Genomic DNA, 23,249 nt, shown 5'->3' with positions numbered 1-23,249 from the left:
TCACAAGGCCTGGTCTCCTGAGCTGTTTGTTTCTTAGAATAAAGATTTAAATTCACTGATGCCGTGTGAATTACTGCTGACCTCACTCAGTATTCCATCCCTTCTCAAACTTGGGTCCCAGATGCTGTTGGATTACAACTCCCATCATGCCTAGCTACCAGGACCAGTGGCCAGGGATGATGGGAGTTGAGGTCCAACAACATCTAGGGAACCCAAGGGTGATACACTAGCTGGCAGTGGCTCTCCAGCCCTACCTGGAGGATTTCTGGGATTGTACCTTCTGCTAATAATAATAATAATAATAATAATAAATTTTATTTATATCCCGCCCTCCCCAGCTGAGCCGGGCTCAGGGCGGCTAACAACAATCAAATAAACAATCAAATAATAACACATTCTAAAAATATTTCATTATAAAATTAGTTAAAATCACATTGGTGGCAACCGATTAAACAAAATTCTGTGCAGGTTGCCAGAGGAGGGGGTCAGGCTGCGCCCTGACTAAAGGCCTGGCGGAACAACTCTGTCTTGCAGGCCCTGCGGAAAGATGTCAAGTCCCGCAGGGCCCTGGTCTCTTGTGACAGAGCATTCCACCAGGTTGGAGCTGCAGCCGAGAAGGCCCTGGCTCTAGTTGAGGCCAGCCTAACCTCTCTGAGGCCTGGGACCTTGAGGGTGTTATTATTTGTAGACCGTAGGTTTCTCTGTGGGGCATACCAGGAGAGGCGGTCCCGTAGGTACGAGGGTCCTAGGCCGTATAGGGCTTTAAAGGTTAAAACCAGCACCTTAAACCTGATCCTGTACTCCACCGGGAGCCAGTGCAGCTGGTATAGCACCGGATGAATGTGATCCCGCAGCGAAGACCCCGTAAGGAGTCTCGCTGCGGCATTCTGCACCCGCTGGAGTTTCTGGGTCAGTCTCAAGGGCAGCCCCACGTAGAGCGAGTTACAATAATCCAGTCTGGAGGTGACCGTCGCATGGATCACAGTGGCTAGGTCAGGGCGAGAGAGATAAGGGGCCAACTGCTTAGCTTGGCGGAGATGGAAAAATGCCGCCTTTGTTATAGCTGTAATCTGCGCCTCCATAGAGAGGGAGGTATCGAAGATTACACCCAAACTCTTAACAGACGGTGCTGGCACTAATTGCACCCCCGCAAGAGATGGGAGTTGCCCCCTCGATCCCATATCGTCCCGCCCCAGCCAGAGGACCTCTGTCTTCGAAGGATTTAACTTCAACCGGCTCCCACGTAACCATCCAGCCACAGCTTCCAGACATCTGGTCAGTGTGTCTGGGGCCGAGTTAGGATGGCCATCCATCAAGAGATAGAGTTGGGTGTCATCAGCATACTGATGGCAACCCAGCCCAAAACTCCGGACAAGCTGGGCGAGGGGGCGCATAAAGATGTTAAAAAGCATCGGGGAGAGAATCGCACCCTGAGGCACTCCACACACCAAGGAGTGACGCGATGACAATTCCCCCCCAAGCGCCACCCTCTGTCCCCGATCAGAGAGAAACGAGCGCAGCCATTGAAGGACTGTGCCCTGGATCCCCATGTCGGCAAGGCGGTGGTCCAGGAGTTCGTGATCGACCATGTCAAAGGCTGCTGACAGATCTAGAAGAATCAGCAGCCCCGACCCGCCTCGATCCAGCTGCCTGCGGAGATCATCTGTTAGGGCGACCAGAGCCGTCTCGGTCCCATGGCCAGCACGGAAGCCGGACTGGAATGGATCCAAAGCAGATGTTTCATCCAGAAACCTACCAAGCTGTTCAGCAACCGCTCTCTCAATCACCTTACCCAGGAATGGAAGATTCGAGACCGGGCGGTAATTGGATAGATCTAAGGGATCTAACGATGTTTTCTTTAAGAGCGGACGCACCACCGCCTCCTTCAGTTCCCCTGGGAATATCCCGGTGCCAAGGGACAAATTGATGATATCCCCCAGGGGGGCCCGCACCTCGTCTGGACACGCTCTAATCAGCCATGACGGGCACGGGTCAAGAGGACAGGTGGTGGGCTTTCCAGCTTGGAGGAATCTGTCCACATCGGCTGGAGATATCCGGTCAAAGTGGTCCAATACTGGACCCGAGGACAGTCGAGGGGCCTCCAGTTCCTTTATTGTATCCAAATTGGCAGGGAGGTCATGGTCTACCCACTGAGACATGATCCTTCCTCTTCCCTATCCTTTCTACATGGCCAGCAAGGGAGTGGTTGAGTCCCAAAGAGGAGGAGGCTCCTGTACCTTGCTCCTGTCACTTGCTCTGACAAGTTGAGTGAAGAGGCAGTCAAGTGGAGGAGGATTAAGGCCACAGGACTCTGGTGGCCGGAGTGGGCCCCTGAGTCAGGACATTGGCCCAGCAATACCAACCCTTGCAGATGTCAGCATGAATAATGGCCTACCTTGCAGGACAGTTGTGCTATACAACCAATTTCCACCTGAGAGCAACTCCCTGAGTATGCATCTTCTACCCTCGATTTGAAGTGAACCCAGAGAACCAGCACATGCTGGCAAGATAGAAGATCCTGTCTCACATCATTTGGCATACACAATAGAACTGTGGTGGGCAAAGAGATGGCAAGGTCCATGGAGAGATGAGCACAAGCCAACCTATGCAGCTGAAATATCTTAGGAACCATTGACACAGGGCTTGGTTGCACACATGCAACAGGAAGGAAGGGAGAAGGACTCTCAAGCATGTCACACGCAGCACCCCCCCAACACATAAGGAATTGTTACTGTGGACTAAATACTGTGGACTAAGTGGACTGTGGCCTGCAAAAAAAGAGGTGGATTGCATGGGGGTCAAGGGCCTCAAGATGCTATCTCATCAGGAGGATGTAATAATTGGGGTGGAATTCAATGTTGCATTAATAGGAGCGTTTGGCCAGTGCAGGCATTTTGCATTTTTACCAGACAGAATGATCTCCCTTCCTCTTCTCCCCCTTTCTACCCCACGCACTGTTCTACAGGTTCTCCTGAAATTCGAGAGCAGGATTTTTTGGGGGGGGGAGGCATGGGGGGCATGTGGGAGAGGATGGAAGAAACCCCATTACACTAGCGGGATTCCTTGCGCTGGCTTCCGCTAGCACAGTGGGCGAGTTGAATAGCAGACATGCACCGCCTCTGTAGTTTCGTCGGCACCTGTTGCAGATCTTCCCTTTCCAACAAGCCTTTTAAAGTGGCGGTTTTTATCCAGGCATTCAGTTGGGTGGGTAAGGGACTTGCAGCCACTCACTCCTGCACATCACCCGCTTTATAGACTGTACATCCTGGGTGGAAGCATGAGTGAACTCACCCTTAGAATTCCTTGCTCACCTAGACACAGGTTGTTGTCTGCAGGTCGCAGCTTTTTAGATGACAGTCTCAGTGTCTTGGCTGTGCATGTAAATCCTTGAGGAATATAGGCTGGGCGCTTAAGGATTCAACCTCCGTCCCCCGCTCCCAAAGCATGCATCGCCAAAAAAGGAGGACAAAAAAGGATCCAGATTTGCATAGAATCGATACATGCTAATTTATGTTTGTAGACACAAATTTAGAAATTCTGTCTTTAGCGGTTTTGCCTGCAGAGCAGACAGCAGGAGTGAAGACCTTTGCCCTGGCCAAGCCTATGGGCGTCCCTCATGCTCTTTTGATGCAGGTTTCGAATGTTCTGTATTGTTTGTCTAAAGAGAGACAAATCATGCACGTTGCCTTGAGTTTATTGGTGTGCCTTGAGTTTATTGGTGGAGAGTAAGGATATGGATGGATGGCTGAAATACAGTGTGTTATGGGGGGAAATGGATTTTGAACTTGGACAAAAAGTGATGATGATGATGCCATGATATCTTTTCTCCCTGTCCCTCTGCTTTGTTTGAAAGCAAACAGATCAAAAGTTCAGTAGTTAAGACAAACCTTGTCCTCGGCCGTACAATCCAAGGGTACTTGAATGAAGCTAGGAAAGTTCATTCAGGGTGAGGTGCTTCGTATGTGGAGTAGCAGGAAACAAAATACTTTCCTGAGAAGAGAATTGAGTCCCAATGTCTGTGGTGGAACAGTAGAAGCGTGACATCTTTAGGTTCAGTTCTGGGGAAGAAGAAGAAGAGGAGGAGGAGGAGGATTGTAGAGTTGGAAGGGGACCCTGAGGATCATCTGGTCCACCCCCTGCAATTCAGGAATATTCAGGCGTCCCATACGGGGATCAAGCCTGCAACCTTGGCGTTATCAGCACCACGCTCCAGCCAACCGAGCTAAGATGATCTGTTCTCTGCAATGCTTTTTTCTGAGGAGACACATACCCCTAAACATTTTGTGAATCTTTGCACTTTCGTCCATTTACTGTATTTATTTTCCCCTCATTTGAACTATAAAATGGTGATTTTCTTGAGTCAAAATGAGAGTATCCCTAAACATTTTTTAATTAAAAAAGCACTGGTTCTCTGTATCCAAAGCAGTGCCCAGACAGGCTGACCCACCAGAAATATTGAGCTGGCAAGATGGACTTCAGCAACTTTTGGTTAGGCGGGCCTCTCTTTTTCCTTTCTGAAGCCCCAAACCTGTGCTTCACCTCCCAATAGTTTGGCTGAGTGTCTTTTTCAGAGCTCACCTTGCACAGCAAAGTGAGCCTCTCCCTTACTCAACCCTAGACTTTTATTTATTTCCCTGAGAACAGATAACTACCATATCTACAGCTACCCCCTTTCCCAGGCTTAGGAGGCACCTCTAGAAAGAGCAGTTGGGGGTGCCCATAGGAACATGGATTGTAACAGAGCTGATTCTTCCTCAGCCCATTTCATCACAACTGCAAGGCAGCTGTCAGCTCAAGCCGGCCGATTCACGATTTCACTGCTCACCGCCACCATCCATAGCTGTTATCCCCCTCCACCCAACATACCCGCAATAACTGCCGCCGCTGGCAAAACATGGGAGCGGTGTGTGTGTGTGTGAAGTGTTCCCCCATGGGATGTCTAGGGGTGGGGTGGAGGGGGTGTGATGAGGGCCTCCAGGAGCCATTGCTAAAACAAGAGCCAGGGTTCAAAGTTGGCAGTGGTGGGGTGTCTCTCTGCACAGGCACCAACTCTTTGTCCTTGGCCAGCACCGAGGAAAGCAGGCACCCTGCAAAGGTAAAGAGCGCGCGCGCGCGCGCCCCGGCCCACAGGGGCGCGCGCGCGCTCTGCCAGCCGAGTAAAGCGAGTGAGCGCCGCCCCCTCCACCGTTGCTGCCACCTTCTCCCTGTCAACTCCCCCCCCTACTCTTCCCACCAGGACATACACCGCCCCCCCCCCCGCCAACCCGCTCCTTCCTCCGTTTTGGAACTTTGCTGACTGCAACGTTCTGGAGCCGAACGTAGCGACACAAGGGGGCGGAGGCGGTGGAACGTTCGATCCTTGCCTCGTTCCATCCGGCCTTTCCTCCCCCAGGGGAAAGCGGGGGGGGGGAGCGTGAGAAAGAGGGAGCTGGCGATCCCCGAGCCACGTTACCCCTTACCCCGCCGCGGGAGCTGGCTTGGAGGAAACGGTGCGAGGTGGGGATTGGTGGTGGGGCTGGGGGAGGAGAGGCGGCAAAGGGGAAATAAATAAATAAATTAGGAGGCCTCTGCAGCACCACCCTCCGGCCATCCAGCCGCACTGCACCTCCCCCTTTCTCACTCACTCTCCCCCCCACCCCACCCCCCCGCTCCGACTCTCAATGTTCCACACTGCCCGGCCACAGAGCCTCCTCTGCTGCTTTATTTCAACGCCCCCCCACCCCACACCCGGGGCTGCTTCCATCCCCTCCAAGGACATTTTCTCTCCCCTGCCCTCCCCCCCTCCCGTCCATCCCTCCCCCCTCCGAGCTAACGTCGGGACAGGACGCCTGCGAAGGTAAAAGGAGAAACGGGTTAGGTGGCTGCAGCAGGAGCCTGGGCGAGCATGGTGGGGGGAGGAGGAGAGAAGAGGAGGAGGAGGAGGAGGAGGGAAAAAGGAGCGCGGCGCCCGAGGTTGAGGGGGGGGGGCGCGTTGAAGGAAGAAAGAGAGATTGGTAGAGGGAGCTTTGTTCTTGTTTTCAGCGCTTGCTGCCTGGCGGTGGCCGGAGGAGCCGAGACTTGAGTTCACGCCTCACTTGGTGTGCACACACCACGCTGGTAGTGTGTGCGTGCGGGGGGGGGGAGGCTCCTGCCATAGCAGCCCCTCCATACCCTCCTGGCTGGGAGCTCGGCTCTCCTTACAAAGCCGAGGCGCGGGGGGGGGGGCGAGACGGCGACGACTCTCTCTCTGTGTGTGAGAGAGGGAGCGCGGGGTGGTGGTGTTGGGGGGGGGGGCAGAGCTGCAATTTTTGCCCTCCTGCAATTGCCGACGAGGATCCTCTGTTTTTTTCTTCTTCTTCTAAAAATAGAAAAAATATAGATATATAATACAAATATTCCAAGCTCTCCGATCTGAGCCTCCCTGGATGTGTTTTTTTTAGAGGGGGCAGGAGAAAAAAAATATGTCGGTCTGTTTTGTAGAAACTGATCAAGACTCGGTGGCGTTGAAAGCTTTGCAGAAGGTGCAGTTTGAATTATGCTTCTTCTTCTCTCTCTCTCTCTCTCTCTCTTCCCCCCTTTCCCTCTCTCTCTCCCTCCTCCTCCTTTTCAGCCTGCTCGGTGGTGACCAAATGCAATTCTTGCTGCCGGCCGTGTAAATAGAACCCGAGCTCGCGGGTTTCTCTGGACGGAGAGAAAAGCATTTGAATCTGAAATAGCAAATCCTCTCCAGCCCTTTAAATACAGGGAAACAAGAGGGAGTGGGTGGTGTTGGTGGGGGGTTTATTTCTCACTCCCCCTCCCAATTTGTATATCAGCTTAAGTCTTGGGGGTGGGGTGGGGTGGGGAGGAGGAGATATGTCTGCCTTGACCCCCTCTGCTCCAGTGTAAATATTTAGAGGGTATTACTGACTTAAAGGGGGAAAAAATCCTATATTTTTTGGCAAGCCTCTGCTATTTACAACGTGTCATAAGTTATTAATGCTCATTGCCTGAGTACTCTGCTAAATCTGCCTCATGCCTCCGAACAAAGTAGACAATTGACGTACTGTCTGAAGAATTGGGGAGTGTGGTGTGGGGCGGCGGGGGGGGGGGACAGGACGCATGATAGGATTTGGAGGTGGGAGGAGAAAATCCATATTTTTTTAAAAAAAATATTTTAAAACAATTCATAAACATTGGAACTGTTGCATTGGAACCTCAAACTGAGACGTGATTTTGGTCAACCCTATTTCCCCCCTCTCGTACACCCCCCCATTCCAATCTTCATCATGACCAGTTTAAGGGGCACCAAATAAGTATGCTTGCAGATGACAGGGGACTGAATGAATAGCCCTTCGCTGGGTGGAACTGGTTTTTATTTAATTATTATGTGCAGGAGAGAAAACGTAACATCAACAATCGACACATAGTCATAATAAAGAGGAATCAAAAGATTTGTTGTTCTTGGGTGAATTACAATAGAGTATAGCTTCAGTAGTCTTGGCCACCAAATGTATAACTAAGTCATATTTATTTTTCCTGGAAATTGACGTGTTTTTTTTCTTTTTGTCCCTCCTTTGCTCCTTCCCTGAAAGTTTTCCAAGATGTCCAGTGACAGGCAGAGGTCAGATGACGAAAGTCCAAGTACTAGCAGTGGGAGTTCAGATGCAGATCAGAGGGACCCACCAGCTCCTGAACCTGAGGAGCAAGAAGAGAGAAAGCCTTCGGCCACCCAACAGAAGAAAAACACCAAACTCTCCAGCAAAACGACTGCCAAGCTCTCCACTAGTGCTAAAAGGTAATGTGTCCCACACACAATTTTTGAGGGAGAAAGGTTTTATTTTTGTTTGTTTGCTTTTCTTTGCAAACAAGGGAAGGTCCTTAAGGTGAACTAACAAACTTTGAGATGTTGCTGTTCACTGTTGGGATGGCGAGACCCGCATGGAAATAGTCCGTGGATTAAGAGGTCTCTTTCTAACACCGCGTCAGTGTTGGCGGTTGAATGGATCCAGGCAGAGTTGTGACCAGTGCGCTGTTGGGTTCACCCCCTGATTCTTGGGCGCTGCCCAAAGTGAGTGTGTTTAATGGGGAGTCGAGTTGTGAACTGCTTTGCCCCTGTATATGTGTGTGCTGGGGGCGCTGCTTCGATTCACTTTGCCCACTCGTAGAGCAGCTCCAGTTTCCCCTGGGCGATGTGGCGTCATCATGTACATTCATACCTGGATCTGAATGCTTCAACTCTTTCTTTTGGTGGGGATGGGAGGAAATGGGACGATTCATCATTTGGCTTGGCTTGGATGCTGTGTAAGAGTACTTGACGAGAAACGACTCTTTTGCTCTTTTTCTTTTTGGGAACCTCATGCACGCACATCCATAGAACGTTTTTTTTGTTTGGTTGGTTGGTTCATTGAAATGCAAGCAGGTGTGCTAGCTTGAGTGCTTTTACCTCATTGGAACTACAGATTAATGCCTGTCCTTCTATCTTGAAAGTTTCAAAAACTTGAGAGGAACCTGCTAGATGCTACCTCTACGCATCTACGATTTGCAGCGTTCTGAAGATCCTCACTCACGGGTTAATTTTCTTTCACAGCCTTCTCAATTGGGCAAACTTAAAATGCCTTGTTGATCTCTGCCTCTTTGGAGATAACCCAGTAATCATTTCCTCGAAGCTCACTTTTAGCTAGGAATCTGCGTTACATTCTCCAATAGTGTATCTGACAAATGGCATCCAAGATATTTAAGGGTGCAATAATCTCCCACAAAGTCAGTGGGAGTGTTTAACACTTATTTCAGAGTTGGCCTATATGTTTGGAGGGTGCGTGTTGGAATATGCTGATGCCAAAACTCCACACATTCATTAGCAGCTCTGAAACTTTGCCTTGCAGGTGGGCAGTCCTGCAAAAATGACTTGAGGGGCGTGTTAGCTTTTACCATCTGCTGCTTTTAAATCGAAAACAGTAGAGTCTGAAAATAAAAGTACATACAGTCGTTGAGGGGGGGAAATGATAAGAAGTGGATCTTTTGTGTAACTTCCAATGGATTTGAGATAACTTTTGCTAGCGGCTTACTAGGTATTTATATAGTAACTTTACTGCTGATACATAAATCCAATGAGTGATTCTTTTAATATCCTGCTTGATCTTGCAAAATCTTAGCCCTGTGTGTTCTTTGACCTGATGTTTTGAGTAAATTCATGTATGGTACAAATCCAGAGCAGTTCCATCTAAATCATTTGTCATCGCCATGGATCTACTACAGGCAAAACATAAATTATCTGAACTTTGTAAAATTAGCAGTAAAATCCCCCTCCCTTCAAAAGAGAGAGAAAGAAAGAGAGAATATTTTGTTCCTTCTTTTGATGACATCTATTAACTGTAGCAAAAGTGGCGAAACGTTTTCTCTCGGGATCCAGGCATCTTTATAACTGCTGTCCAGAGATACCATCTGGGCTGAAATCACAACTGATAGATCAGTGTTTTTTTTTAACGGGATTTCTGGAAAAGAAAAGAAAAATGTTTTGTGGGTTTGAGGAGAGAAAGCAGCAGAAGGATGTCAAGGCTTAGTTCCAGCAACCTGGCTGCATATATACCAAGGTGATTGAAATGCTAAAAGTCACTAGTGGCAGCAGGAGAAGCATTGCCCCCCCACCAAAAAAAAGTGTCCTTGTTTGTCATGCATCAGCCTTGGCTACAACTCCCAGGCAATGTTGGTAGAAAAGTCATTCTCAAATATGCTTCTGTTTTCCTCCTCTCCCCCTCCCTCCCGGGTCTCATTTGCATATAAGATTAAAAAGAAAAAATGCCTCCTAAAGAGCGGCTGGAAATCCCTGAGACTCACTTTCCTGAGGGCTTGGTGGGAATTCCCACCGGGCTGAGGTGCAAATGCTCTATTTACCGGCACAGCTAAGAAAAGGGAAGCTGCAAAGTTTTCTCTGTTCTGGGATTTGGGTTATGCCTCTGAGAACAAAGAGGAAGCAGCCATGTTAGCATTACTGAAGCAAAACCAATCTTGCATTTAACTGCATGGTGGTAGAGGGCAGTGTAATTCCCCGATATATTCCTCAGGCTCTCGCAAACGCTCTGTGTCTCTTCTCATTTTGCCAACAGGATTCAAAAGGAGCTGGCTGAAATAACCCTGGACCCACCTCCGAACTGCAGGTACGGGGAAAACCGCCCAAACTTATGATTTTTTTGCGGGGGAGGGGGGTGGCCGCGGGGGTGGTGGTGTGAGTGAGTGTGCCAACGAGGGCAGAAACGGGGGGCGGGGAGTTAGTGTGAACAGAGGAACGCTTGGCGTTGGACAGATGTGTCGCTCTGCAATGTTTGTAAGTGGATTTAAGATAAATCAGGAGTTGTGTGAGGAACAAGTGCAGCCAGATGCTGGATAGAACGTACCATGAAGCTTTGATTGTTAGCTACACAGGGTAGGTGTCACGCTTGCTGGAAATAGTAGCCCTTGTTGACAAGTGCTATGTTTGCATAAGCTAAATTGTCATTACAGACGGGATTTCTTGTTAGCTTAGGGAGAGCTCAGGCTTATGGAATGGTGTGTTGGAATTGGAAGTGAAAGCAGGTAACCCCCTGGGTTGTTGCTGGTTTTTTTGCGATTGCGGTCTGCTTTTTCCCCCCTTCCTTTTTTTTTTTTGAAAGAAAGTTGTAAGTGCAGCATCTGGAAGTTTGGTTTTCTGGGCAGCCGAGAGTCCTGCGATAAAGAGGCATTGTAAACACAGCTCAGAGACTCTTGGGAGCGGTGGAAGCTTTTAGCAAAGGAGAAGGGCAAGTTGGTGCGAATGAATGAATGCTTGTCTCTCTTTTTTTTTTTAAATGTGAGAACTCTGGGGGATCTCTACAAAGAGTGAACGCTAGCTCATCCTTTGGTTGAGATATGGTCAGTTGTCATGCATGCTTGTGCAGTAAGCAAAACTGTGATGTGTTCCTCGAATATTCAGTGTTGGGACTGGGAAATAAAACTTGTTCTGAACTGTGCTGGAAACACCTATTGACTTTTTGCTCTTGATCAATTCTTGTACGCTTCCGTCCTCCGCACCCACTGTTTGCGTTGCAGTTTACAGTGACCAGTATATTGGAAGCATTCCTCATGTGTGAGAATATTGCACTATTCGGGCGAGGATTGCTCTTTAATTGGATTCTGGGGGAAATAGCTGTCAGAGCCTAAGTGGCTTTTTTATTTTTTGCTGCTGCTGCTGTTGTGTTTTGGCGCAAGCGGTCTCTTTTATCACTTTTCTTACCTGCTCCAAAATAAATAAATACATCTTGACACCAGGAATTGGCGACAAAAGCGTTGACTTCTGCAGGGCAGGTCAAGCGCTATTGTGAGCTTTGTGCCGGCACTTTGCTGCAACAGGTCGGATAGTCTGTTCTTTGTTGTTGCATTTGTGTGGATTGTTGTTGTTGTGGTGGTGGTGGTGGTTGTTTTGTGTTACTGCTGTGTGGTCACATCACATATCTGGTCTGGCATCCTACAATGGAAACAGCAAAGGATGATGGTAGAACGTTTTAAAGAGGGAAAGAAACCCACATGCATTTGAGACTGCTGTTAGAGAGACTGACCTATGAGCTTAGTGGCCCGCAATTTGAATTTCGACGTGGCACTGCCATCATCTAACTCTAAACTGACCATCAGGGTGAATTCCCAGCCCTGCCTGGAGGAACTGTGGATTGAACCTCCTTTCTGCATGCAAGGTGGATGTTCTCCTTCTAAGTTCTGGCTCTCCCCCCTGCAACCTCTCCATCCCAGAATACTGTGCTCTTGCAACCTTGCAGTGTTTCCGTAAAGTTCGCCAAGGCTGAAGTTGGCAGTCTTCAACCTGCAGATTAATGCTCTGCCTTGTTAAATTCACAGCTGAACTGGAAGATGAGGCAGAGGCTGCCTCTCTGGACCATTTCTCCTCGTCCCACTCCCCTCTGCCCGCCTTCCCTGCTGCGCAGCACAGCTGCAATCCTGTTTTCCTATAGCAGTGGGGGTGGGTCAGGTAGCATAAACAGTTAATTTAAAGGCAAAACGGCAAGATTTGGGTGGTAGCCTGAAAATTGTTGAGTGCGATAACCTACGTGAAGTGTTTCAAGCACACAGGGGAAATGCTACACAGATACCGGCGGCGAATGATACGTTGTGCCAGGGAAAGAAATATTTGCTTCTCCGAAAGTGGATTTTATCGTGCTGGGCAGTGCATGTGGTTCTTCCTATCCTTTCTTTCTGTTTGATGCACTGCATGTGTATGGAGAACTTTGGAATCCAGTAAGATTGCACGCAGTGAGAGGGGTGGGGGGCTTATTGGTCTGTGGGTTTATTTTTGTTCTTGTTTTTATTATTCATTTTGTGTTTTTATCTTGCGTTGTTACGGTCTGAGGTCTACAGATGAAAGGTGGCGTGCAACTTGGATAAATATATAATAAAATGACAACAAACTGCATAGTAATAATAACAATAATAATTTATTATTTATACCCCGCCCATCTGGCTGGGTTTCCCCAGCCACTCTGGGCGGCTTCCAACAAAACACAAAAATACAATAACCTATTAAACATTAAAAGCTTCCCTAAACAGGGCTGCCTTCAGATGTCTTCTAAAAGTTTGGTAGTTATTTTTCTCTTTGACATCTGGTGGGAGGGCGTTCCACAGGGCAGGTGCCACTACCGAGAAGGCCCTCTGCCTGGTTCCCTGTAACTTGGCTTCTCGCAGCGAGGGAACCGCCAGAAGACCCTCAGCACTGGACCTCAGTGTCCAGGCTGAACGATGGGGGTGAAGACGCTCCTTCAGGTATACTGGACCGAGGCATAGTTGTTCTTCCTTGAAAGCAAAGAGAGTGCAGGAAGGAAATGATAATGTTAAAAAGAGGAATCAGTAGCGGATATTTCTTTTTCTTTGAGATATGAGAAATATCCAGGGGTAAATATCCATGAAGTCCACTGTCTATGCCATGTGTGCCATTTTGTCCCCTCGAGTGACAGGGCTGCGCAAAACCAGCATGACATGCATGTATAGCCATCGTGGAACTTTAAGGGGGCCTGGTCCCTTCACTGAATTTTTTTGGGGGAGGCCCAGCTCCCCAGCCCTCTTACATGGTGTGTCTGGTCTGTGCAGAGAGGTCTAGGAAGAAAGGGTGACACTATGATCTAAACCACTGAGCCTCTTGGGCTTGCTGATCAGAAGGTCGGCGGTTTGAATCCCTGCGACGGGGTGAGCTCCCGTTTCTCTGTCCCAGCTCCTGCCAACCTAGCAGTTCAAAAGCACGCCAGTGCAAGTAGATAAATAGGCACTGCTGCAGTGGGAAGATAAATGGCGTTTCTGGTTTCCGTCATGGTGTTTCGTTGCGCCAGAAGTTGCGCCAGAAGCGCCACAACCCCATACAGTGGTACCTCGGGTTACAGATGCTTCAGGTTACAGACGCTTCAGGTTACAGACTCCGCCAAGCCAAAAATAGTACCTCGGGTTAAGAACTTTGCTTCAGGATGAGAACAGAAATCGTGCAGCGGCGGTGCGGCATCAGCGGGAGGCCCTATTAGCTAAAGTGGCGCTTCAGGTTAAGAACAGTTTCAGGTTAAGAACGGACCTCCAGAACAAATTAAGGTCTTAACCCGAGGTACCACTGTAGTTGCCTTTGACTGGACTTAACCGTCCAGGGGTCCTTTACCTTTGTTTACCTTACATGGCGTGCCTGGTCTATGTAGAGAGGTCTGGGAAGAAAGGAACCACCTGTCTCTTTGCAGGTGCTCAGAAGTAGCAAGAGGCACCACAGGATATGGGATACTTTTTCAATCCCCACCAGATCTCATTCCAGAGGACTGTAAGGGAAAGATAGTCTCTCTCCCTCTCTGCCCACCCAAACAGGCTTGCCCTTCTCATCTTGAGGAGGTTGTAGGTATGGTGAAAGAATTCTTAGTTTGTGAACGCTATGCTTTCCAGGGGCAACTTAGGATCCCCCCCCCAACCACCTCTGGTGAGAGGCCCTTCCTCTCTTTAAGTTCTCGGTAGGGGCATCTCACAGAGTTCAGGTGATTATCAGTGTACGGTCCCCAGTGTGGAACCAATGGCCATATTTTTTGAATTCTGCAGGTCTTTTGACAACAGTGGAAAAATCTGTGGAAATTACCTATGTTCACTTGTAAAAGTTTGACTGATTTTTTAAAATGTGTTTCCGCCGATAATTATTTTACATATAGTTGTCTGTCAGTTGTTCTTGTTTTCTCTATACAGTTTTAGCGTGTACACTAAGGGAGGTCTCTGATAAAGCAGATTACTTGGAAAGTTTGATGAACAGCTCCCGGTTAAAATAATAAGCGTGGACACTGTGCCCCCTTGCAGGCTTGAAGTGAAGAGAACATAAATGCTGAAATATTCGGAATTTCCTGCTGTAATTTATGGGATGGAGTTCTTCCACCTGATACAAATTTGTTCACAAGGGTTTTGCTTTTTTTATTTTGGTGGTGGTTTTTTGGTTTTTTTAAAAAGAGGCTATTGGATTCTACTGTCACACCAGCAATCTGGAAAAAAGTTCCTTGTTCTCTGTGAGAAATGAGAGGTAGATGAAAGTGAAGCTTCCTCAATAAAAAGGTAGCGTTATTGGAGGAGCTGTTTTGTTAGGGAATTGCCAGTACCTTGGAAGCTCAGGGTGTCTTCCAGTCATGCTCTTAAACGGTTTTAAGGGCCATTTCGTAAACTGCATTTTGTCTTCAGAAACCACTTCCCAAGTATATAAATATGTGTGCCTTATGAAGGGCCCTTGTGTGCAAATAAACAGCAAATTACTGTTTGCAAATGACTCGCAAGCAATGACTGGAAATCCCTTTTCTGGGGCGTGTTTTGGCGAAAGCTGCAATTTGCACATGTGGGCAGCTTTTAGAAATTGCGCTGCAGTTTGTACCTGGGAACCAGCGCCCAAAATGTACCATAGGAAGATAATAATAATAAAACGCATTTCTATATAGTGCATTTCAGACATGCGGAGCGCGTCATGTAGATTGTGAAATGAAATTGTTATCACAGACAATACCTCATTAAACAACATCCTCACCGTTAAGCGACAGGCTCAGAATGTTTACAACAATAAAGGCAGGGCATTGTTTCTTGCGCAGCCAATGCGAGGCTCAGAATAGTAGCTTTTCTTGGTGAGCTTGTGTTCAAAGTGAGATTTGAACCCAGGACATCCTTGCTTGCGGTCCCTGATCCTGGCTGTTACACAGCATTGGGTAGGGTTACGGCCTCTTCGCCTTTTGCCCGTTCTGCTTCTGCAAATGGGATGAAAAGCCACAGTTGACTAGCATTTCCATCTGATTTTAAAACGATGCTCTCTCTGCTTTCTGTCTTGCATTAATTATCGTCGCAGGCAATCCATTCCAGATTTAAAAGCCTGCTTAGCATCACTCGTGCAAATGTCCTGAATTCAGAGCAGCAGGAAGAAACTGTTGTACTTTGTAGGTTGTGTTGGCACAATGCGGAAACACACCAGGTTTCCAGGTGTACTGCAAACGTTTTGGTTTGGAATTGCCTGCGTCATATTTATTTTCTTACGGTGCCAGGACTTGGTTGAGAAGGTTCTCAGTCATTAAAAGTGGAACTTGATAGCAATATACCTCCGCTCACAACTTTAGTTGCAGACGCTTCAGGTTACAGACTCCGCTAACCCAGAAATAGTGCTTCAGGTTAAGAACTTTACTTCAGGATGAGAACAGAAATCCGGCTCCGGTGGTGCGGCAGCAGCAGGAGGCCCCATTAGCTAAAGTGGCGCTTCAGGTTAAGAACAGTTTCAGGTTAAGAACGGACCTCCAGAACGAATTAAGTTCTTAACCCGAGGTACCACTGTAGTTGCCTTTGACTGGACTTAACCGTCCAGGGGTCCTTTACCTTTGTTTACCTTACATGGTGTGCCTGGTCTATGCAGAGAGGTCTCGGAAGAAAGGAACCACCTGTCTCTTTGCAGGTGCTCAGAAGCAGCAGGATAAGGGATTCTTTTTCAATCCCCACCAGATCTCATTCCAGAGGACTGTAAGGGAAAGATAGTCTCTCTCTCCCCCTGCCCACCCAAACAGTACTTAACCTGAGGTACCACTGTACTGCTAAGCAAGAAAAAAAGTGAGGTATTGCGGGGCAGGGCGGGGAGAGTGCTCTGCTTTGAATGGAAAACCAGTCTCTCCATTGTTTAAAGCTCCAGCATTTCAGGGTAATCGGGATTCGCAACAAACCCAGTTAGATGCTGCCAAGAGTGATTTCTCGTCGTCCGAGCTAAAAAGTAATCACAAATGGTAAGAGGAAGCTTGGCTTCTTCTCGTGCCAGAACGATACTAATATGCAAAGGAAATGATTGGATTACTTTGGGGGTTGCTGTGTGTTATTTTGTTTATATGTATAATTAGGAAGCTACTGTGGTAAATGTAATTGGGGATAATTTACCGTGCAGCAAACGTTAGCTTTCCTCACTGACTAGCAGTACTGCAAACGTCGCGGCTTGCTCCATAATACAATTATGTTTATCACCCTTTATCTGATGAATGTGAATATTCAGTGGGGTTTTTTGCCGACAATTTGGCTTGCAATTTATTTATTTGCTGTTTATTTGTTTGTCGGAGCTAGAGCTATATTCACACATTACAGTCCTTCCCAAATTTGGCAGCGTTGCTGTTAGATTTCAATTTCTGTGTGAATTCTTTTGAGCTTCATTCTTACTCTTCCCCCACCATCCACTTAACATTCCCATCTAACAGCTTCTTATATTTCACCTGATTTGACCTCTTTGTACTTGACACATGGAGAGAACAGGCCTTTTCCATCTTGGCCACTTGCTGATGCACATCTAAGACATTTGCAAGCAGTAGTTTAATGTGTCAGTGAGACAAATCCATGCTTTATTTTATTTTACTTTACTTCAAGGTCCTGCTCCTCTACCTGCTCCTCTTTAACCTTCACAACAACCCTGTGAGGTTGGCTCAAAGGGAACAGTGACTGATCTCAGGTCACTCAGTGAGCTTCATGGCTGAGTGGGGATTTGAACTTGGAGTTACTCAGTCTGAGTCTTGATGCTCCAACCTTGGGATGGGGAGCCTGCGGCGCTTCAGACATTGCCAGACTCCCAACTCCCTGCAGCCCCAGCCACCATGACCAATGAAGGGTGAGGGTTAATGGGAGCTGTATTCCACAACATCTGGAGGGCCACAAGTTCCTCACCTCTGCTCTAACCACTATACCACACTGGTTTGGAAACACGAGCCAATAAGGTGTTGACTGTGTGAATGCTCAGAGTGTGGCTGGAGAAAGCGATATACATGCAAGCCCCACCCCAGTGTCCTTGAAGCTGTCTTGCCCTCCCTTAGTCCTCAACCTTCCTTGTGTTATGTTGGAAACATCTGCAGCTGGCTTCTATTCCTGTTCGCTTGGGTTTTTTTGCTTTATCTTGTCCATGGTTCTACATAGAAGGTTCAAGGGAACACGAGTAGAAGCCCCTTACAGACCTCCCTCCTGTAACATTAAGGGGAGGGGCAATCTTTCTGCCTGATGCCAAAATTACAATGAAGGAGCTGCCAGGCAAGCTTCCTTTGGGAGCACATTCCCCAGTTGAGGAACTACCACTAAAAAGGCCTCCTCCCTACACCACAGACGCCTGGAGAAGGCCCTTTGCTGAAGATCCTAGAGCAGTGCTTCCCAAACTTGGGTCTCCAGCTGTTTTTGGACTACAACTCCCATCATCCCTAGCTAGCAAGACCAGTGGTCAGCAATGATGGGAATTGTAGTCCCAAAACAGCTGGAGACCCTCGTTTGGGAAACACTGTCTTAGGAGTATAGACGAGATAAGTGGTCCATCAGGATTACTGTCCTCAAGCCGTAAAGGCCAAAAACACGACTTCAAATTTAGCCCAGAAACTAATTGGGAGTTGGGATTGGCACAACAAACTGGCAGAAGAGAGGTGTAATGTTATGACAATCACCTAGCCTCATAGCTGTATTTTGGACCAATTGTGGTTTCTCCGAAATGCCTTCTGCAGAGTGCATTACCGGGGCATGGATCACTAGACCAGACATGTTCATTCCAGGTAGAGTTGCAGCTGGAGAATTAAGCTGAGTTGGCAGTTCGTGCTCCAGGGGTAAAGACAGGGCAGTGGATACCACTAACACCCAAACTGCAAGCCCATTTGTACAAGAGGAGTGTAGCCTTGTTGAGCATGGCATGGGTACCACACATGGCGGCAGGCAAATCCATTTTGTCTGGATTGAGTTATTGGCCCTCATCTCATCTGTTGCCACTGGTTTAGCACTGCCTCACCTGAAGTGAAACAAAAATTAAAGGTCATGAAACTCAGAAACTAATGGCATCATTAGATCTGAGATTGTGCATGTATTTTATATGGACTCTCTGATCCTGGTATAGGTTTTTGCCCTTGTATTTTTCATGTGCTTTTGTTCTCTGTGCTTCCTTTCCCTTCACTTCCTGGCCTTCAGACCCGTTTCAGAAGTAGTAGCCCACTATTCCACAAACGGGTTAATTTACACCATCATGTCCACTATAAAATGAACATGGGAGATTTTGCTTAACCAAGCAATATCAGATTTTTGCAAAGCAACAATAAAAGAGATCAGAATTAATCAGTCCATGATACAATTGAGTGGAAATTGTGGGTGAGCCTTAAAGCACAAGTCAGCACTGTGAAAAATGTGGACTTTCAGTGTTGTGAGTGTGGGGTTTTAAAAATAGAACCTAGACTGCAATCCAGTGCATCTCCTGCCTGAACTAAAACATATTGAGTTCAACTGGACTGAACTGCCAGAACTGAATCCTCAGGCATGTTTTAGGCACAACCTCTTGGAAAAATCCTGCTCAGTCTCAATCTGCATAGTGTTGAAGAGTTAGGTTTTAAACAGTTTTCAGTTCAGACCTTTCAGATGCTTTTATGATACCAGTCATTATAAACCCACTGGTGGCCTCATAAAAGTTGACTTGCCACTTCAAATGGAGCTCAACAGGTTGTGGGCTGGCTCCCATCAGAGTGGCCACATAAGATCAGCTGAATTTTGAGAAACAACCAGGAGAGGACAAAAGGCAGGCGAAGGTCTCACCATCCTTCCAAAGCCAGCTATTCAGATCAGCTCAGAATTTCTCTTTTCCTCGGTCAGTTACAACTTGGAAAAGCTGGACTTTGGGAACAGTTGCTCACAGAGCCGAGCACCCAATTCTAGCCTTCCCTATTCAGAAGTCAGACCCAAATAGTCTTACTAAGTCCGTGCCACAGGAATAGCCACCATGGCAACCTCCCAAAATTGCTGGGACTTCATTTCCCATCACCCCCAACCATTGGCTGCCCTGGCTGGGGCTGACGGGTGTTGGAGTCTAGCAATATTTTGACGGCACCTGGTGGCCTTCTCCTAGCTTGGCCTAAAATGACCACCCAGCCTGCTGCAAATTGATGTAGCGTTTCCCAGTTCGCTGTTTTTCTTGGACGTGTATTTTACTCGTCCCTCTGCCCGCGAAACACGTGCACTCAAATTCAACCTTTTGCCTGACATCCAGGGCTTAGCGCATTTTCCTCGACAGCTGGTCATAACATTCAATTGATACACTAAGCCTGTTAAACCAAAGGCTGACAGGAAATCTGTGCCATTCACTTCCCTAGTAATCATAGCCGAGCAAGGAAGCAACCCTTCTTCTCATAAAAACGAAAAGGGTCAGGAGTTTCTCATCCAGGAGTTGTCCTCAGACTTTGCTTAATGTGGCTTCCTTTGTATCTCAGCTAAACCTGAAGGGTGAATGTGTGGAGGATGTAGAATTGTGAAAATCACACTTCTGCAGCTGTATTCAAAGCCTTGGGTTTTCCCAACCCTGATCTCCAATACAAATTAAATGAACACTGGCCAGGTCCCTATCATTTAGATGGATTTCTCTCTTTCTTTTTCACAACAGTGTAACAACACTTCACTTTTAATTTTTTTGGAGGGGGGGGAGTTTCCTCCTAAGCGCCAGCAGCCTGTCTGGGAGAATGGCACTTAATCTGAAGGAAACTTTGGAACCCTCATCTTAGGGGAAATTTGCACTTGGCAAAAAAATGCAAGTTAATTCCTTGAATGCTGTTGTGGAATTTCCTTCCTTCGGAAACTGGTTTCCACGTGTTTTTGTTTTTGTTGTTCCCTTCTAGGGAAAAAGAGTTCAAAAACAATGCTTCTGTTTGGACGACGCAGTTCAAAAGCAAACTCCGAATTGGCTTTTTGTGTTCTGACGTCTTTGAAGTGCCAGCCACCCCCCTTTATTCCCTCCGTCGTATAAAGGAAATTTACTTTCCTTTAGTTTCCTCCCCGTTTTTTTTTTGCGAGTGAGTGCATGCGCATAAACACAACACGCCACTGAGATGATCTTTGTTTGTGGGAATCTCTGCTGTCGCCGTAATAGTGACTAGAGATAGCAGCTGTGGCATTTGGTCATCTAAGCAGTTGTGACAGGAGTTTGCCGTGCCAGTGGATCATTGCCAGTATTATACAGCTGTCCAAAAAATGGTGATGGATAGGCTCACAAAGGCGATTCTGTTTCGCTGAACTAAAAATCACAAGTTCTGCAAACATAGGAAGCTTGCCTTATAACTGTCAGATTGTTGGTCTATCTAGCTCAGTACAGTGGTACCTCAGGTTAAGTACTTAATTCGTTCCAGAGGTCCATTCTTAATCTGAAACTGTTCTTAACCTGAAGCACCACTTTAGCTAATGGGGCCTCCTGCTGCCGCCACGCCTCTGGAGCCTGATTTCTGCTCTTATCCTGAAGCAAAGTTCTTAACCTGAAGCACTATTTCTGGGTTAGTGGAGTGTGTAACCTGAAGCATATGTAACCCGAGGTACCACTGTATTGTCTAAAAGAGCCAGTGTGGTGTAGCGGTCAGAGTGTTGTTGTGGTTGTTGTGGGGATCAAGCAAAGCGGGGGAGAACCATTCACGCCACCTTGAGCCCCTTGGAGAAAAAGGGGGGATAGCCCCCTTGTGTTAAAATTCTTTTTTTTTAACGGATGGGGTTTTAACTTGGGTGGGTGCTGTTCTTTTTGGAGGATGGGGCTGTTTTAAATTGTTGTTAAATGTTGTGTGATGCGGCAGCTAGACTAAGGCTACGAGATTTTCCCGGGGACAGTCCCCGGATTTACAAATCAGTCCCCATGCCAAATCCATTGAAGTTGAAAAATGTCCCCGGATTCATTGAAAAAAATCTGGTAACCTTAAGCTAGACCGGTGACTGGGAGTGGCCGCTGAGACCGTAAAACACCGGTCCTGAAAGACCTTCATTGGCTCCCAGTACGTTTCCATGCATAATTCAAAGTGTTGGTGCTGACCTTTAAAGCCCTAAACGGCCTCGGTCCAGTATACCTGAAGGAGCGTCTCCACCCCCATCGTTCAGCCTGGACTCTGAGGTCCATCTCCAAGGGCCTTCTGGCGGTTCCCTCACTGCGAGAAGTGAGGTTACAGGGAACCAGGCAGAGGGCCTTCTCGGTAGTGGCACCTGCCCTGTGGAACGCCCTCCCATCCGATGTCAAGGAAATAAACAACTATCTGACTTTTAGAAGACATTTGAAGGCAACCCTGTTTAGGGAAGTTTTTAATGTTTGATCGTGTTTTTAAGATTCTGTTGGGAGCCGCTCATGGTGGCTGGGGAAACACAGCCAGATGGGCGGGGTATAAATAATAAATTATTATTATTAGGATTAGGATTTTTGTATTTGTGGCCTGAAGCATTATTTAGGGTTTTTGTTGTTGTTTGGGAGTATATTGCTTATTAGTGTGCATATATTAGTATTGTTAATTGTTTGTGTTATTTTTATGTTTGGGTCATTTTAATTTTCATATTATGTATTTTGTATTATGTATTTTGTTCTTTGATTATTTTCATTATGTGTTTTGTGCTTTGTATACTGTAACTTTGTTTGTGAACCGCCCTGAGACCTCTGGGGATAAGGCAGTATACATATTTAATTGATGATGATGATTAATAATGTTCTCCAAGGTTTCAGATTGTGTGTGTGTGTGTGGCATTCCCAGTCACACCAACCAAATCAGGAATCTTCTGCATAGAAAGCATATTTTCTGTCACTGAGCCGTGGCTGCTCCCTGGTAGTATAATCCAGACTCCGTGTTAAGGAAGAGCTGAATGCTGGGGCTTTTATATACTAAGCAAATTAAGAATACTTGGGCATTCTCACTAGTTTGCACACTTCTCCTTCTGCTGGCTATGGGAATGGAGACATGAAATAATAAAGCAACTTTACCTGGAACGCGCAACATACTTTCATGCCTTGAGTTCTTCTAAGTCCTGTTGATTTTGTTGCACGAGGTCATTACATGCTTAATAAGAGTTTCCCGCTTGAAATTAACGGCATTCAAATGTGCTAAACAGAGGGATGCTGGTGTTGTCTGGACATTGGATTTCGCATCCAACACCAAATTATACGCTTGCGCAGAATTGTGGAATAGTCGCAGTTCAAAGGCTATTCGAGGTGAAGGAATCCCGAGTTACATCTACAAGTCCACAAATTGCTATGTTTGGTGAGTCCAGAATGGTCTCAATGTCTCTGAGATGACTCTTTGCAAATTTTATACAGTGGTACCTCGGGTTAAGTACTTAATTCGTTCCGGAGGTCCGTTCTTAACCTGAAACTGTTCTTAACCTGAAGCACCACTTTATTTAATGGGGCCTCCCGCTGCCGCCATGCTGCCAGCGTACGATTTCTGTTCTCATCCTGAGGTAAAGTTCTTAACCCGAGGTACTATTTCTGGCTTAGCGGAGTCTGTAACCTGAAGCGTATGTAACCTGAAGCGTATGTAACCCGAAGTATCACTGTACTGGCTATCAAAGTGGCTAAAATATATACAGTGTGTATCTATGTATAAAAGGGGTCATTAACCATTTTTTGACATGCTGTCAGATAATGCTGCCGGCTGCCATCGTGGCCTAGTCTTGCACTTACTGGTTCCCTATTACAGGAGCTGTCTCTAAATGGTGCCGTTTGTGCTTTTTCCGAGGCAAAGGGCTTCCTGTTTATCTGTTATTGGCACTCGTGAAAATACTGCTTGACGGGGTTTTCCTTGCACGCTTGCATTCTGCCCTGGGGAGCGAGGGTGGAGAAAGGAAACTCCGAATAATGGTTGAGGTGGCCACATTGGAGCGTGCCTATGAAAGAGTGTGTGCTTTTCAGTGTTAAAAATGTACTTCTTCCGGGTCAGTGAACACTTGCTGACAGGACTGAGCGAAAGCAGGGTTTGCTGATTTCCGGAATAGTGATGGAAGGCGGGAGAACGGGAGAGGAGAGAGGGTTGTGA

General features: G+C 47.2%; 1 protein-coding gene and 1 long non-coding RNA gene across 5 annotated transcripts in view; one reads left to right on the top strand and one right to left on the bottom strand.

The window, feature by feature from the left end:
* Positions 1 to 3,692: 3,692 nt before the first annotated feature.
* LOC308581939 lies at positions 3,693 to 5,089 on the bottom strand. Its single transcript, XR_014005391.1, has 2 exons — positions 4,867 to 5,089; positions 3,693 to 4,058 (listed from the first exon to the last, which is right to left on the bottom strand). It is a non-coding gene; the product is annotated as an uncharacterized lncRNA (long non-coding RNA).
* A 258-nt stretch (positions 5,090 to 5,347) lies between these two features.
* UBE2E3 (ubiquitin conjugating enzyme E2 E3) overlaps positions 5,348 to 23,249 on the top strand; it is a 100,774-nt gene continuing 82,872 nt past the window's right edge. Inside the window, exons 1-3 of one of the 4 annotated variants that reach the window (XM_081183584.1) lie at positions 5,348 to 5,489; positions 7,554 to 7,756; positions 10,065 to 10,115. In XM_081183584.1, coding sequence (XP_081039710.1) covers positions 7,563 to 7,756; positions 10,065 to 10,115 — 245 coding nt within the window. In that variant the 5' untranslated portion in view covers positions 5,348 to 5,489; positions 7,554 to 7,562. Of the gene's footprint in view, positions 5,497 to 6,261; positions 6,501 to 7,553; positions 7,757 to 10,064; positions 10,116 to 23,249 lie in introns of those variants that run through there. The other 3 variants (XM_081183583.1, XM_081183585.1, XM_081183582.1) reach the window with 3 other exon arrangements.

Source organism: Podarcis bocagei, assembly GCF_964188305.1.
Source record: "Podarcis bocagei genome assembly, chromosome: 1".
In the NCBI taxonomy this organism is placed as follows: Eukaryota; Metazoa; Chordata; class Lepidosauria; order Squamata; family Lacertidae; genus Podarcis; species Podarcis bocagei.
This window is presented reverse-complemented; position numbering and strand designations above follow the sequence as displayed.